This window comes from Chelonoidis abingdonii, chromosome 11 (assembly GCF_003597395.2).
Source record: "Chelonoidis abingdonii isolate Lonesome George chromosome 11, CheloAbing_2.0, whole genome shotgun sequence".
Lineage (NCBI taxonomy): Eukaryota > Metazoa > Chordata > Testudines > Testudinidae > Chelonoidis > Chelonoidis abingdonii.
In genome coordinates this window covers 51,353,080-51,369,286 of record NC_133779.1, presented here as the reverse complement: position 1 = coordinate 51,369,286, position 16,207 = coordinate 51,353,080, and the positions used below count along the sequence as shown (strand labels likewise).

The 16,207-nt window shown below is 52.4% G+C and overlaps 1 protein-coding gene across 4 annotated transcripts in view; it reads right to left on the bottom strand.

The window, feature by feature from the left end:
* Positions 1-7,772: 7,772 nt before the first annotated feature.
* Positions 7,773-16,207, bottom strand: part of RORC (RAR related orphan receptor C) — a 66,335-nt gene continuing 57,900 nt past the window's right edge. For all 4 annotated transcript variants that reach the window (XM_032767995.2, XM_075071109.1, XM_075071110.1 and 1 more), the window contains 6 exons: positions 15,247-15,368; positions 13,129-13,261; positions 12,234-12,341; positions 10,843-10,953; positions 9,200-9,309; positions 7,773-8,200 (listed from right to left, as the gene is read on the bottom strand). In XM_032767995.2, coding sequence (XP_032623886.1) covers positions 8,039-8,200; positions 9,200-9,309; positions 10,843-10,953; positions 12,234-12,341; positions 13,129-13,261; positions 15,247-15,368 — 746 coding nt within the window. In that variant the 3' untranslated portion in view covers positions 7,773-8,038. The remainder of the gene's footprint in view (positions 8,201-9,199; positions 9,310-10,842; positions 10,954-12,233; positions 12,342-13,128; positions 13,262-15,246; positions 15,369-16,207) is intronic.

Genomic DNA, 16,207 nt, shown 5'->3' with positions numbered 1-16,207 from the left:
GGAGATTCCCTTGTAACAAAAGAGAATGGGACTGTCCCATTTTCCTTGTTCCCGCTGAAGCTCTGGTGTTGCTGGCCTGGCATGAAATGTCAGCAGTGCCAGGCCCGAGCCCCAGCACTTCTAGGCTCGGCAGTTCATAGCCCTGGCACCTCTGGGTTGGCTGCATCAGTGATGAATGTAAAAAAATTGCTTGAGCCCAGGCACCTCTTTCATCACCAATTAAGCACTGAATATCAGAGCAGCAAAAGCCTATGAACATTGCATTGACTCATTGCATCTGCCAGGGTATGAAGGGAGGGATTGGAAGGGTCAAAATCTACCAGACTGGGAGTTGGTGCCCAATAGAAAGAGTGGCGTTAAAAAGATGTGACTAATGGGATCATGATTCTGTAGGGCCTTTCCGGTCAGGAATCACTTCCACCGGGCTGCAGCCACCTCGGGGTGGAACGCAGCAGTTAGCAGCGCAAAACAATGCTGTGCCAAACTTCAGGACAGAGCAAGACAAGTGCCTCGGTGCATAGCAGCTTCATGCTAGGGACTGACGCTATGAACGAGAAGGGACTCCCAACTGTAAACCTTTAAAACATTATAATTAAAAACACCCTCTAGGCTGTTCTCACTCCAAAGTGGGTGTGTGTGGCAAATACTGATTTCCATTTGAGTTCCTGCACGCGGCGAGGGAAAAGACGGTCTCGGGGTTAAGCCAGGGGAGTAGGGCGCAGAAGACCTGGCTTCAGCCCTTTGCTCTGCCGTCGACTCACCGGATGATGCTGGGGAAGCCGCTGCATCTCAGTGCGCCGCAATTCCCCATCTGTAAAATGGGGATCATGTACGTTTCGTGCACTGTTGATTGCAAGCTTTGGAAACGGTCTCCTACCATATGTGTATGTAAAGCGCCCTGATCTCAGTGGAGACTAAATGACACCAGAAGCTGCTTGGATACCTCATGATAGGCACAGTATAAGAACCCGCGGGGAATAGCAATACAAATATAGGAGTAAAATGGTGCTTTTCTCCCCATAGGACACTTTGGGACTGTTGTTTTCCTCCTTAATCTTTGATATCTCAGGGATGCATTTTCCTCGTAGAATATATCCCAGCCCTTCATTCCTTAAAGAGGACAAGGGCCTTGGACAGAGCCGAAGATGCTCAGTGCAGAGCTCACAAAGCTGATTTGAAACCCTTGGGCTACGTTTCCTACCAAGAAGTCTGCAGTGTACCAAAGTGCAGAACTGAGTATGTAGCTGGAGGGCTGGACATGTGGGTCTAAGGCTGCTGGGATGATGGTGCTGTGGCAGGCGCCACCAGGTGGCGCTGTGATGGATGGTTTCCAAGTTCATTGTTCTTGGCGCGCAAGCAAGGTTTTAGTCTTGGGATTTGAATTTTCCAAATGGCAGGTGTTTAAATTCTCAACCAGGATGGTGCATTAAGTTGGTTCTATTGCATTCACCTGTGTTCCATACATACCCATAGGGGGAGTTAGGAGTGCACTCTTTAGTTACATTGTCTAACGTTTTCCATTATAATGGTTTCTTGCTATGTTTTCTTTGAGAAGCTGATATATCTCCACTGTTTGCAATACACCTTTGCTACTCAGCAGGGTGAATGCCCTCAGGCCAGGGAAAAGTTGGCAGCCTAGCAAAGTAACTGAACATTATCAAGCCAGGCTCACGCGGTACTGAGAACTCCTGGGAGCTGCAGCATGACCTTCTCCGGGGTCACCACATGGGGCAGGAAGCAGGCCAGCCTCCCTGGTAAACATCTTCTCCACATCTAGCACGTGACCCCAGCTCCCCTAAGCACAAGGCAAGTCCTCTAACCACTGGACCATCCTTCCTTATCAGAAATGCAACACCTCCTACCACCCCAGCACACTCTGGCTTGATTTAAGGCAGATTTGGGAGGAAAGATGCCCCCTTCTTCAGTAGGATGCCAACACTTTGAACTGGCCAAACCTTTGCTGGTGGGATCTAGCAATATCATGCCCCTAGGCAGTGCTGCGAGGAACCCTCGGGCTGCTCTCACCCACACTGCAGGGGCAGAGTCCAGGCCTGGCAGGGCTAAGACAGACTCACCATTAGTCAAGAGGCCTCACTGCTCGGTGACACTGCATGAGCTCTTAGTTCCTCCACTGGATTCCAGCGAGGGACTCTCCTGCCTATGCCATCTGCCTCCCCACCTGGGTGTTGCTCACAGATCACTGGCTGCCTCTTGCCCTGGTGGGATCCCTGCCCTGGGCCTGTTTGAACCCCCTATGGTGGCAACCGAGGAAGATCTGTAGCGAGGAACTTGTGGGAGGGCAGGTTGGGTCGGGGGGAAGCCTGTGGCCAACTTGATGGTGGAACAGCCTGACACAAAGGTGTGGGGGGGGTTCCCCTACTGTAGCAAAGACTCTGGCTTCCGCAACATGACTAGACAGCTCCATAGAGTGCAGCCTGCAGCCAGGGCAGTGGGACCAGGCTGACAGCTGGGTCTGATGGGCCAGTGCTCCCCAGCCCCTGCCCTGCCGATGCGTGAGCAGACTGTAACTTGCCAGACTATTAGTTGTTAGTTCCTCGGTGTCTGGGCGTCGTCTGCATGTGCAGCGCCTGGCGCAGCGGGGCCCCACTCTGGGCCGCCACATGCTACAGCACCACAAACGTCACGCAAAAGCCCATCCCCTTTTGCCCCGGTCACTGAGTCCTGTCGCCGTGGGGCGCCCCCTGCAGATGGCCGCTGAGGCGCTGTGCTGGTTTCCCACCATCCTAAGTCTGTTTCTTTGGGGGTCACCAACTAGAAATGTCTGAACGCAAACCAGACCCGTCTGCCCCCTCTGGGGCTGTCGTCTTCAAGATTCAGCCTGCAGCCTCCTTTGCTGGGGCCGGTAGGGAAACCCAGCTCTCCCCTCACTGCTGGGCTCTGTGGCCCTGCCCTGGACAGCTACAGTTTGACCCGGGCTATGGGGCTTCCTGCTGCCCCTCTGGGTCTCCCCGTCTCTCCCGTTTAGTCAGGGTCTCTCCAGTCCCAAGCCCCCTGTCGCTGCTCTCAGATGCCTTTCCTGCCCTAACTTGCCGTCCAGCTCTGTCCCCAGCTGCCCTGCATCAGGGCTTTAGCCTGGGCTCTTTATGGGCAAGTCCCTGGTTCCCCTCAGGTGCGGCTCATTCTGAGATGAGGCTGGCTTAGCCCAGGCCCCCCAGCCTAAGGGGCAAACCACTGTCTTCCCCTCCGCCCCACCGCTCTCTTTCTGTCCAGCTGTTCCGCCTTGTCATAAACCTTGATTGGGAGCTCTCTGGGGCAGGTACCTGGTGCAAAGGGGCCCCGAGCCCGTCTGGGGAGCCCCCACTGTCACCAGCTCCAAGCATTTGGAAAATCCCGGGTGCGGCTTAATAATCCTGAGAATTTTAAAAGTAACCATTTGGGGGGCTGTTCCTGAGCCTTTCAAGCCTTCCTCTGCGCACACACAAGGGCAAGCAGCTTTGTTAAAAAATGAACTCTCCTGTCATCCCATGACTCTAGAAGCTGGGGCTTTAATAAAACACTTTGATGATCATGGCCATGTCTGTACAGTGCCTAGCACAGTGGGGCTCTGATCTGTGACCGGGACTCCTAGGTTCTTGGAGATTTCATAAGAGTTTAAGGCCAGACAGGACCATTAGCCTGGCTCTTTGTGTATCACAGGCCAATAAATGTCCCTTCAAACAGCCTCATATAAGCCCCAAAATTCTAGTTACACTAAAGCATTTTGGTCCTCGTGCAGCACAGGCAGAGACCAGGAAGGGAGCAAAGTGCCATCCGGACCATGCCCAAGGCCCTGGCGGTGGCAGGGAACTGGCTTGGTGAGATACGCCCAGCAGGCAAACCAAGCTCCATGCCCCAGAGGACGGTGAAAATTAGTAAATAAGAAAACAGCCCTAGACTCGCGATAAAACCACAAGAGTTTGCAACCCTATGAATATCCGCAGAGCCATAAATAAGCAGCCAGACTCCATGTCTTGGCAACCTAGTTTATTGAAAATAGCAGAGAAAACTGGACACTTTTCAATAATGTTTTCATTACAATGTGCATTCTGAATAATATATTTTTTTAAACCGTTGCAAGTAAATATATAACCCTGGGCGACAAATAAACAGACAAAATAAAATGCACCATCAGTTGAATTAAATTAAACAAAATCTAAAACCTCTTCTTTTTTTTAAAGAATGATCGCTCTATTAAAAAAAAATTACAACTTTCAAATATTTACAAACCTGGTATGACGACATATTTAAATATTTAAAACAATTTTACAGAATGACAGTATTGCGGGTTAGATGTATTGGATTATTACTGGGTATTTTACACTAAAAGAATGCAACCAAAAAGCAATGATAAACGAGACATGAATGCAAAGTGGTTAGCGGCTCGGTGAAGCACATACCCTGGGTTGCTAGGTTAAGAGATGGCTATGGATCAAGCTAGAAGATGTTCAGAAAGGACCTAAGGCCAGAGAGGGTCTGATTGTCTATTACTGTGCTGGAAACAGGACTGTCCTGAGTGACGCTCTTAAGGAGGCAGATGGTTTCGAGGGTCGATCAATTTAATTCCTCTGGAATTCAGACAGTGCAAGGTTCAAAGGTGCTTAGGAAGTTGGGTGTTTGTTACAAATCTGGGGTGAACTGCCATTAATGACCAAGATTCTGATCTCCCTTGCCCCAGTTTTGCATAGGGGTTCCTCCAGGGATTTCAACAGAACTTACTCCTGATTCACACCAGTGGGCAGGAGGATGTTTGCCCAGTACCCCAATGGTGTTTAGGCACCCAGCTCTCTTTGAAGTGCTGGGCCTAAGTACCCAAGTCCCTTTTGAAAATGGGACTTAGCTTCCAAGTCACTGAGAACCTGATTTTTAAAGGTATTTAGGCACCTAACACCTGTTGGTTTCAAAGGGAGTTAGGCACCCACACACCTTTAAAAATCAGGCCCTTGGGCACTTGTAAATATTCCCTGTGTGTGTCCATGCGCGTAGACCTGTGTCCCAGCCTGATTTCCAGGGACATTGGAGCCCTTTCCCCTTCCATTGACTTCTGCAGCATGGCTACACCTTGGGTCCAATCCAGCAACAAAGAACCTGCCAGCAGCAACAGGGAACCGGCAAACCCACCTCTGCTTTTGACCACGATTTTGGTCAAAAAATTCAAGTGTTTTTGTCTAAAAAGTCAAAATTTCCCCTTTTCATGTTGCTGACCATTTTTAACAAGAATATCTCTGTGAGTTTGGTTCTAAGTTGGGGCGGGGGCTGGTTTTTCTATAGAAAACTGAAACATTTTGATCAGAAACTTCAGGATGTGGGGCGGGGGGGAATGATTCCTCGCCACAGCCACAAATTTCCTACAATAAATAACGGGCATTTTCCAGGTGGCTCTAGTTTTCCCATTACCGAATCGTTAGCTTGGCCCAGTGGACCCAAGAAATGCTAGCGAGCATCAGCAGCTCCTCCATGAATTCCGAGTCCAGCACCCACCCAGCAAGACAACCAGCCCGGAGTCCAGGCATGTTTCTCATCGTTAGTTAGGCCTTTCTTAGACTCTGGTGACAAACGAAGTGCAACCTTCCTTTTTGTAAAGCTCCTGCTGAATAATCTTAAAAGTGCAAGTTGAGAGGAGATGGCTCATTTGGGACTGGAGACCGGCAAAGAATTCTGCTCCCTTGCCAGCTATCTCGTGTCCTCGCCCCTGGATTTCCATGCAAGATGGGACCGCATCAGCTCAAACAGCAGCAAACACTGGGCAGGTAAATGGAAAGAGCCAGATGATGTCCAGGAGTCAGGAGATGAGATGAAAGGAAGGAGAAAAGGTGGAGAAAAAGCCAAGGCAGAACTGTTGGGCTGTGGGAGGAGAAATATTGCTTGGGCTGCTCAGATCTCGGTTGAACAAAGATTTGGGACTTGTTACATGAGACACACAGATGGATTAGTGGAGGCTGGGGGGGTGAACGTAGCATCTCTGGATCTAAAAGCCAGTCCCTGCATTGTCTGAGCTACAGAACACAGGCTGCTGAGCTGCCAGGCTCCCGCAGACTCACAAATATCTAGCTCTCGGGAGGGACAGAGATAGGCCTGGCATTAACGCTGGTCGTACAGAGATTTAAGGGCACGGCTCTGCAGCAGATAAAGATGGGACCCAGCAAATCTTTCCCTGTATTTAGCTTTCCTGCTACATGGGCAAAGTGCTTAACCAGGACGAAGGATTAGCATGGGCAGGACAGAGGTTGAGGCAGCAAACAGGACACGAAGGTAGAGGCAAGTATGCAGAGACTAAATGGAGGGCAGTACACTGGTCTGTGCTGATGCCTCTCCCCAGGGATGCCCTTTACCCCCCTAGCCACAGCTAGGCATCTGGAACTCAGACCCTTTGGGTGGGTCTGCCCTGCAATCCCAGGGTGTGACGGCTCTAGCTGGCTGGCGTACCGGGGCAGTGACGCCACGGCAGTGCAGGCTGTACAAGCCCGTCCAGAACTGTGGGTCACTGCTTATGCTGCTCTGCCTTGGGTGCTATAGGTACCCAAGCTAGCAAGGTTAAATCTGCAATCACCCCCCCATCCTTGCAGCGCAGACTGGCCCTGACCTCACTGCAGCCCTCTCAGTGAAACGCGTTGGCTGCTGGATTCTACGTTGCAGCCCCCGGGGGTCGTGTCCTGTCGTCAGAGGCATGTGCGAGCGGGGTGAGCATTAATGGGCGGGGGCCAAACACCCCTTCCTTGGGGTTTGCTCCACGGTGCTCGTGCGCAATGGAAGAGCCTAGACAAGGAATGTGGAGCTTGATTCTGCAAACCCTCAGCAGTGCCGTCCCCTCACAGCCATGTCACGCATCTATGGGACAATGGCCTGTGAAATCAGTAGGACCAACTGCGGCCTTGAGGTTAGGCGTGTGCCTGAATGATCTACTGGCTTGATCCAGAGTCGGTTGAGGTCCATGGACGGCCTCCCGTCGCAGTGGCTGTACTTCCAAATCCCAGCGGTACAACCCCCCAGCAATTTTCAGTCGGAATCGTTTTACTGGATTGCAAAAGCTGTTTTAGAAAAAGGCGATTTTGAAAATCACTCTCCTTGTAAACAACCATCAGCTCCCGCTCAGTAAAGCCCCGTACTTAAGAAAATTAGAATCTGTTGCTTTCCAAAAATAGCCTTAACATTAAAAACCAGCCTTTCATTATATTAACTTTATACAGTATCTATATATATATATATATATTTTTTTTTACTATGAGTAAAAACATATCGTTGGGTTTGAAACCCTGAGAATTTCATGAGGATGGGGATTCTTTCCAGCAGGGGGCAGCAGAATATGCAGCAAACTTTCTACCAAGCTATCAGAAATACAAGAGCTTGGGCGGGTGGGGGCTGGTCCCCTGGTGCTGCAAACGTTTAAAAATAGATCTCTATGTTATGTACAATTATCATCTTAAAACAGCTTGGTTAAAAATTCTCCTGCCACAAATCTGTAAGGAGATCAAAACAAATAAAAATAAAAAATAAAAAATGAGGTATTTGAACTACCCGGGCCGGTCTCTAGATTCTAGTCACTGGAGTAATATGGTGGGCAGTGTATTTTCCTTGGCCCTGAAAAGCTAGCGAGCGCCTTGATCTCAGCCCCTCTGGGGTCTCGGCTCAGGGCGTCTTCCCAGTAATACTTTGTGCCTCAGTAGCACCTGCCAGCTGAGACCCTCAAAGAGCTTCACGAGGTTGTTTAAGCGTCGCTCCACCACCTCCATGGAGTGTGTGGGAGGGGGTCTCCCTACCCCCTGCATTAAAGAGAAAGGGGCAGTGACTTGCTCAGGTTGGTGGCAGAGGCGGGCATGGAACCCAGGAGTCCTGGCTCCCAGCTGTCTACTCTGATCACTTGGCCACACCCTCTCCTGCACCGCACCCCTCTGCTGTGCTGTTTGGGAGGGGATGGGAGGGAGCAGGTTCTAAGTTGGTCCAACCCTCCCCACTCCCCGCTACCTCCCATTCCGGGGTGGTGGGGGGCAACAGACCGGTGCGAGATGGGAGTTGGTCTCTGGGCACCGGCCTCCCACGGGGATCATTCTGCCGCCGCTCCCTGAAGCTCGCACTCGGAGCTGAACAGCTCTTTGTAGAGTGGGGGGAACACGGCGTGGACGATGATGGGGTACATCTGCCGGAAGGACCGCAGCTTCTCCACATGCTGGTAACACAGACTGCGCAGCTTCCCTTTGGGTGGCAGCTACAGGGGAGAGAGGCATGCGGCATAAACATGGATCTCCAGGCCTCCGCCCCTCTGCTGAGCACTCACAGACCAACATGGCAGTCCGTTGGCAATGGGGCCTCTGTGCATGCATCTGTGAAAGTGTGTGTGCGTGCATGGTGCACATTGCATGTGAGTGTGCAGTGTATGCGTGTGGCACTGTGAGCTCATGTGCATGCATGCAAGTGTGTGTGCGCCATGTGCGTGCATACATGTGAACATGTGTGTGCATGTGTGCATGTGAGTGTGCAAGAGTATATGTATGGCAGTGTGAGCGCATGTGCATGTGTGCATCAGTGTGCATGCATGTGAAAGTGTGTGCGTGTGAATGTGTGCATGGTGCATGTGTGCATTTGAGTGTGCGAGTGTGACAGAGTGAGAGCACATGTGTGTATGTGCAAGACTGTGTGTGTGTGCATGTGGAAATGCGTGTGTGTATGCATGCATGGTACACATATGCATGTGAGTATGTGCGTGTGACAGTGTGTGTGCGCGCATGGGTGTGTGTGCAGGCACGTGCAAGTGTATGCATGTGCTCCCATGTGTGTGACAGAGTGTGTGAGTGTGTGTGTGTGCATGTGCGTGTTTGTGCTCTGCTGCCTGCTGCCGGTCTGTGAGCATAAGCCCATTTTTGGAACCCTCCGCCTCTACTGAATATTTGCATAATACCCAGAATCCTCTAGTGAGAGTCCCTAATGTCCAATCTGAGTGTATCGTCTGCTCAGCGCAGATCTCTCCCCTCAGCCACCCAGTCCCCGATCCACATTGGACACGTGTAACCAGGTACAGGTCCAGCAGCCCAAGCTTCCCTCCCCTTCTGGCTCCTTCCAGCATGGGAGTGCTGGAGGCCCACTAGCACAGTAAAGGGACTCAGAAGCAGGCTTCATACCACCAGCAGCATTCGAGAAGTGCCCTACGCTGCAGGGCATGTGGCTTGTGACAGAGGAGGCAGGTAAGACCGTGGGACCATGCCCCTACCTTGGCCAGGATGCCTTCCCGGTGGGTTTTCCGTAACATGTGTTTAAAGGCCAGTTCCAGGTTATTCTGTAGCCTCTCCACCTTGCCCTTCTCCTGCAGCCATGGCCGATCTGCACCGAGACAGGAGAAGGCACCGATGAGTATTTCCCATGCCCGCCCGGCGGCCGGGGTCTCTCTCGGCCCACGCCCTCCTCTCTTCATGGGCCAATGCTACCTGAACGACGGAGGGAGAGCACTGCCTCCCTAGAGCCCGGAGTTCTGCTGCATGACAGTTTAAGGGCAGGATGGATGGATCTCAGTCCCCTGTGGCCAGACCAGGCTGGCTGAGCGCTTGGGGTTATCTATGCGCTGAGGACTGCAACAGCGTCTGGCCAGCCACAAACACCTCATAGTGGCAACAGAGATTCCCGCCGAACTTTTCTGCAGTTTCAGCCCTGGGGTCCTGGCCAAATGCTAGTCAGTGGCCTCCTAATGGGACTGGAGTGACATCTCACCCTCCACAATAACCCTGTCTAGCTCCCTTTCAGGATCTGAGCCCTGGTCCCTGAGGACGGTGGCTCGAGGTTGCATGGCCTGCAGGATGCAGTAGGCTGCGAAGTGGTGACTCTAAAGCCCCATCAGTCTCTCTCTGGTTCCATTCGCATGACCAGATGGGGAAGGAGAGGGGTGGCACTCTCGGCGCTGACTTGGAAATGGGCACCTCAGGGTGAAACCCAAACGCTTGGCCACCTGTGCTGACAGGAGAGCAGAGGACACTGGATTCAGAAAGGAAAAGTTTTGGGGGGAGGGGCTGATTGAAAATGTTCCATCATTTTTTGATGGAGAATGGGGGTTTTGATTGCAGGAATTTTGTCATTGAAATTGTGATATTTCATCAGTCAAACTGACTGCTCAAAAAGCAAACATTTTTTGGCCAAAAACTGAAATAATTCAATTTATAGGGGTGCCACGGTTCCTCATGGGAGCAGTGGTTTCGGTGCCTCATCTGCCTGGTCTCCTCTCTGGACCGGGTTCTCTGGGAAGACTACATTTCCCATGATGCTTCCCTTCAGCAAATGAGAGCATGGTGCATCATGGGAGCTGTAGTCCAGCCAGAGAATAAGGCCTATAGAGGAGAATGGGAGCATAAGGCACTTGAGCTACAAATCCCAGGGGGCACCTCAGTGCTAGGGATGTAAAAGGTTAACCAACCTTAGCTGTTAAGCCAAGCAGCCCTGCACTGGCAGGAGAGACCCAAGCCCTGGTTGCGCCAGCAGGACCCCAGCCCTGTTCACATCGTACTAGCGGGGCTGGTGGGACCCCAGAGCCAGAGTGAGCCCCAGCTCCAGCCCCCACTGTGCCAGGCCCATCGGAGCTACCTCGGTTAATGGTTAACTGGTTAAATGATATAATTTTAATCGTTTAACTGGTGAACTTTTTAAACCACTCTTTACATCCCTACTCGGTGCCATTATGAAGTGAAATATTTCCGGGGGAGTGAAATGGGGGAGGGGTCAAAAAGTCAACATTTCCCAGGGACACCCACCCCCCACCATTTTCTGACCAGCTCTACTTATGTGGCTGTTTGGCAATTAACATCAGGTATCCCCCACCCACGATGGGGGCTGCGGCCCTAGAACTGAAGGCCAGCAGCAGATGCTCACTTGAGTTGATGAGCACCAAGGCGGTGAAGAGGGCAATCTCGTTCTCGGAGAAGTGCAGCAAGCACAGGCTGTGAGCGAAGTCGAAGATGGAGCTGATCAGCTCGTTGCACCCTGGGAAACGGAGCAGAGCAGTCAGTCGCCTGCAGCTTCCTCTTGGGCAGCCCTGCCCCCTCTCCAGCACCACCCAGAGGTGGGATTAGCCTTCCTTTCTAACCAGCCTCCCACAGGGTCTACAGGCATTGCTGAGGACGCATTGTCCCTCCTGGGATCACAGGACAAGCCTCCTCCACCTGCTGGGGCTGGGATGGAAGTCCAATCTCTAGGGCTCATATAATCCTCTGCTTCTCTTCTGAGATTGGCAACAACGGGGGTTTGCTGCGCTGTGAACGCCTGGGCACCGGGAACTGGTCAGAGGCTACCGAAGATATTAATATTCCCAGAGGCTTCAGCCCAGTCAGACCCCATTTCACTAGACGCTGCCCAGACACACAGTAACTGATGCCCACTGACCCAAGGAGCCTAAGCAGCCATTGGTTGGGCCATAGCGCCACGAGCTAGATTTGAACCAGGGACCTAGAAAGCAAACACCTCCACAGCTTGTTGCCAACCAGCCCCTCAGATATCAGCCGGGCAAAAATCAAAGCCACCGCTCCGGATTGAACACAGCAGAGCATCATACTGGATGTGACCCAATGCAGGCATCTTCTTTGGGGCCTCAGCAGGCAGCACTGGCTGCTCTGGCTGGGAAGGGCCCATCACCCCCCCACCCCAAGATTATCTCTGCAGAGATATTAATATTGGCAGCTGGCAGAGAGACACCTGTGTTGCCAAGCAGACTCATGTACTGGTGGGGTGCTGGGCACGGCCTGCCGCATTTGAATTGTGGTTACTCCTTAGTGGAGCCTCTTTTCCTTGAGAGAAATTTCTCACCCAGGGTTCGAAGAGAAGCAGAACAGTGAAAATCCCTTTACAATGGAGAGGAGGCTTCCCAACAGCTGGGGTAATAAAGTGGGGAGGGGGTCCCAAGAGCGAGAGATCGAAGGCGGCCTTGTGGTTAAGGCACCGGACGGGAACTCAGGGGATGTGGGTTCGAGTCCTGGCTTGGCTGCTGACACCCTGGGCAAGGCGTTTTCAAATACGCTCAGCAACCCAGCTTGGGAACAAAGGGAGGAGCCGGGCAGTGCTGAAAACCTGGCTGCTTCATTTCACTACCGAAATGGGAAAAAGTGCCATCTTGGTCTGCCTCTCTGGGCCTCAGTTTCCCCATCTGTAAAAGGAAGATGACTGTGTCGTGTTAGTCTGGGAGCTCTCCAGGGCAGAGACCATCTCTTGCTCTGTGTCTGGACAAAGTGGGGCCTCTGGGCTTTAGCGTAATACCGCAGAAATCATACCAAGCGATTTGAAGAGCTCTGGGCCTGCATATTTGCCCTCGAAGAAGACTGTCCTGTTCTCCGAATTAAAGGCACGGCACATTCGCACCAGAACCACTTCCATGGCGCCTGCAAAAACAGAGCCGGGGCGGGGGGCAGTGAAGAAGTTGCAAAACTAAACAGACTTAGCGGAGGTCCCAACACCTCTGCCTTTATGCATGAAAGCAGGGAGGTCCAGGGAAGTAAGCTAGCCCCAGGCATGGTATCTCCCGCCCGTTTAGGGGGTAGAGGCTGAGGTTACATCTACACTGCTATCAAATTGGTGCCCGCTGCCCGGATGGGCATGGCTGAAAATAGCAGTGACATGATGTGGCAGCATGGGCCTGGGCTGGCAATGCAAACACATATCCAGGGACCCCCCGCATGCTGCTGCGGCTTTGCTGATGTTTAGCCCTGCTAGCTAGATTAAAGCTGGTGCAGGGACGCAGTCACCCCATCTCCCTGCAGACTTCAGCGCAGACGTGGCCTGAGTCATGCTGTCCCGTTCAGAGCAGCAGGGAAATTTTCAGGGTATGGTCCACCCTGGAGGTGCAATTGGAGACGGCATCCGTGCAGGATGTGGGCCGAGCCTGTGGCTCCCACCCAAGGATGCTTCTGGTTCGGAGCCCAGCACGGCAGCACTGGTTGCATGACGGGGTCTTGCAGCAGGAGATGGGGCTGAAAGTCAGAGCACAAATCCAGGTGCAAACAGCCCCTGCGGGCCGGGCGCTGTGCCTCCGAATACAAAGCCTGTGGGGTCTGCTTCCCAGGGAAGCTGTTCTCACGGAGAGCTCAAGGGATGGCCTCTTTATTGACCCAGCCAGGGAAAGGGGGCATCCATGCCGGGGGCCTGGCTGCTGCAGTTCCGGATGCGTACCTGCTTTCAGAAGCACGATCTGGTCGTTTTGGCACAGCTCCATGAAGCCGCCCATCCGCTTGGCAAACTCCACCACGTACTGGATTGCTTCCGTGATGCGGCAGGCACAGCGTTCCCACATTTCCTCCATGGACTGGAAGAGAGAAGGCCACAGCTGCACCACATTGTACGGCTGGCAACCCCTCGGCCTGTGGGCCAAGTCCCATGACACTTGGCTCCTCCACGCCCTGTAGAGCACAGCTGCTCCTTACCCCACCCACCATGCCTGGTGTGGCTGCCCCAAAACCCCAAATGTCCCATGCCACATGGCATGGCTGCCCCATAACCGTGTGCCATGCCCGGTGCATCCATCCCATGTGCCCCACCCCATGTGGAGCAAGCGCCCCGTAAGCCCACTTGTTGGCGAACAATCAAATAAATGAAATATTTCAATTTGGTAATAAAGCCGCTGTGCCTCATGGGAGTTGTAGTCTGGGTGCCTCAGACACCTGTTCCCCTCGAGAGGCCGGGCTCCCTGGTTAGACTACATCTCCCATGACGCACTGTGGTCTCCCCTCTTGGCGAGGGGAGGCGGTGCATCATGGGTGTCCCTGGCCCTGGTGGAATGTGGGGGATGAAGTCTGGCCGGAGAGCCCAGACCAGAGAGGAGAACAGAGGCATGAGTCGCCACGGGGGCATTTCTCAACCGAAATTTTCCATTTTGGGGGCATTCGTTTTTTTGATGAAAAACTGAAATTTCCCGTGAGAAGGGGGCATTTTCCACGCAAAATGTCACTGAGTCAAAACCGCAAGTTTCTGCCCCAAACCATTTACAACGGAATATTTTCAACCAGCCTCTTTACTGCACTTTGCACCTGTGACCTCAGGAGTCCTGCCGGGGCAGTTAACCCTTTAGTCTCCTCCACAGAGACAGAAGCCCAGTGGCTGCTCATTCATTAGCCATTTTCCTTTCCTCTCCCCACCGGGCCCAAAGCTGGAGTCTGTACTGATCCCAATGTTCCTGTGCCAGGGCCATTATGAATTGCTCTGAAACGACTTGGCCAAGTCTGGAAAGCTGATGAAGCATTTCGCGAACCAGACAGAAGTTCCTATTTAGTTAATGGATCTTAATTAGCTGCTGAATCAAACAAACTCATTTTCTTCCCTCTGTCTCATCCCTTGATTTTATTGTGAAGTCCTCAGCTGAACCCAGCTGAGCGAGCAGTGACTCACACAAAACCCTGCACGCTGAATGAAGTCTCGATAAACAATAAAGGGGAACATCAGCCCTACGTGGCAGATGTTAAATCCCAAAGTGCCACGAAGGTCAGAGACACCGCACGCCGGGTCACTCAGCCGAGTCCCCTCTTGCAGCCAGTGCTGAGCAGGCCCTGACCACAAACTTGCTCGGGCTTCGTGCCAGCTAAGAACTCTTTGCTATAGGCTCTTCCACCGCAGTACAAGAGGAAACACCAGCAGAGGAACTGGTATAATTTAGGAAGACAATTTTCAGGCAGCCCCTATGGAAAAGTCCTCCAAAAATTTAGTAAGGTTCCATAGACCTGAACAGAGGAGATCACCCTCTGGAGAGAATTTTTAAGCCAACCTTATAGAATTTAATATCCTTGCTAGAAAATCCTGCAGGCTGGTCTAGAATGTCTGTAAAAGAAGCATCCCTCCCTTCTCTGTTTAAATCCCCCTGGGCTATTTCCAGGTGGACAGTCTGATTCTGCTCCTGGGAAAACTGATTCAGTTTGGAACAAGTTGGGCCATAAGGGACTTGCCCAAAGGCCAGAGACTCAATCAGAGCCAAGAGCAGAATATCAGTCGCTTCTCTCAGCAAAACCCTTAGATACGCTGCCTCCTGTCCAGTCACCGGCCCAGCCTTAACCGGGCCACGTAATGGATCTTGTGGTTGGGAAGCCTTCCTGCTGCGCTGCCTACATTCCCCACTGATCCCTTAGCGAGCTGGAAGAGAGGTATTTATCCTAGCTTCATACCCCGGCAGGCTGGGTTCCCAGGTTATCTGGCCACCAGCTTATCCCATGCTGAGCGTCAGTTGAGCATAGAAGTCACTGCACTTACCCCTGGCAGGAGTCTCCACCAGCTCCCAGCCCCATCCCCAACCCCCCATCTCACCTTCTTCTGGTAGCTCCTGACTTCCTCCCATGAGAATGTCTCCAGCCTCAGGAGTTGCAGATCTTCCAGGCGCAGCTGGCAGGTCTCCCGGTAGGACTTGAGGACATTCTGGGTCAGGTGCTCTGTGGACAGCAGGCGGCGAGGCTCAGAGGGGGAGCGCGGGGAACGGCTGGGCCTGTCCCTGGGCCACAGCCCTGATTCTCCCTTCAGTTTTTTCTGTGGTTTCCTGAGTCTATCGCTCTGCACTGCCAGCCTTGGCACGCAGGCCCCTGTGTGTAACGATCTGCCCGCTCCCCCTAGCCCGGCACTTAGCAGGGTTTGAATCTGCAATGTTAAAAACATGGGCCTCTCCTTTGTCAGTGAGGGAGTAACTCCACTAGCTGGTTGCTGCAGTAGGCTGTTATCCTCTGATATGGAGCAGGATGTTCCCATGGACTGAAAGGGGGTTCCAAAGAGGATGGATCTAGACTGTTCTCAGTGGTACCAGATGATAGAACAAGGAGTAATGGTCTTAAGTTGCAGTGGGGGAGCTTTAGGTTGGATATTAGGAAAAACTTTTTCACTAGGAGGGCGGTGAAGCACTGGAATGGGTTCCCTAGGGAAGTGGTGGAATCTCCTTCCTTAAGGGTTTTTAAGGCCCGGCTTGACAAAGCCCTGGCTGGGATGATTTAGTTGGGAATTGGTCCTGCTTTGAGCAGGGGATTGGACTAGATACCTCCTGAGGTCCCTTCCAACCCTGATATTCTCTGATTCTCTGATTCTATGGAACAATGGGAGATGAGTGTAAGAACCATCATCTGAGTTTTCACCGGGGATCGAATCCAAGGCCAAGAGAACAAAGAGCAGCTGAAGCTAAGAGACTGAGTTTGCTGCTTACAGCTGGAGAAGACCCGTAATCCCCGTGTGGATGGTGAACCCCACCCCCGTCCCCCAGTAATACAGCCTGAGTGGGTATCCCTAG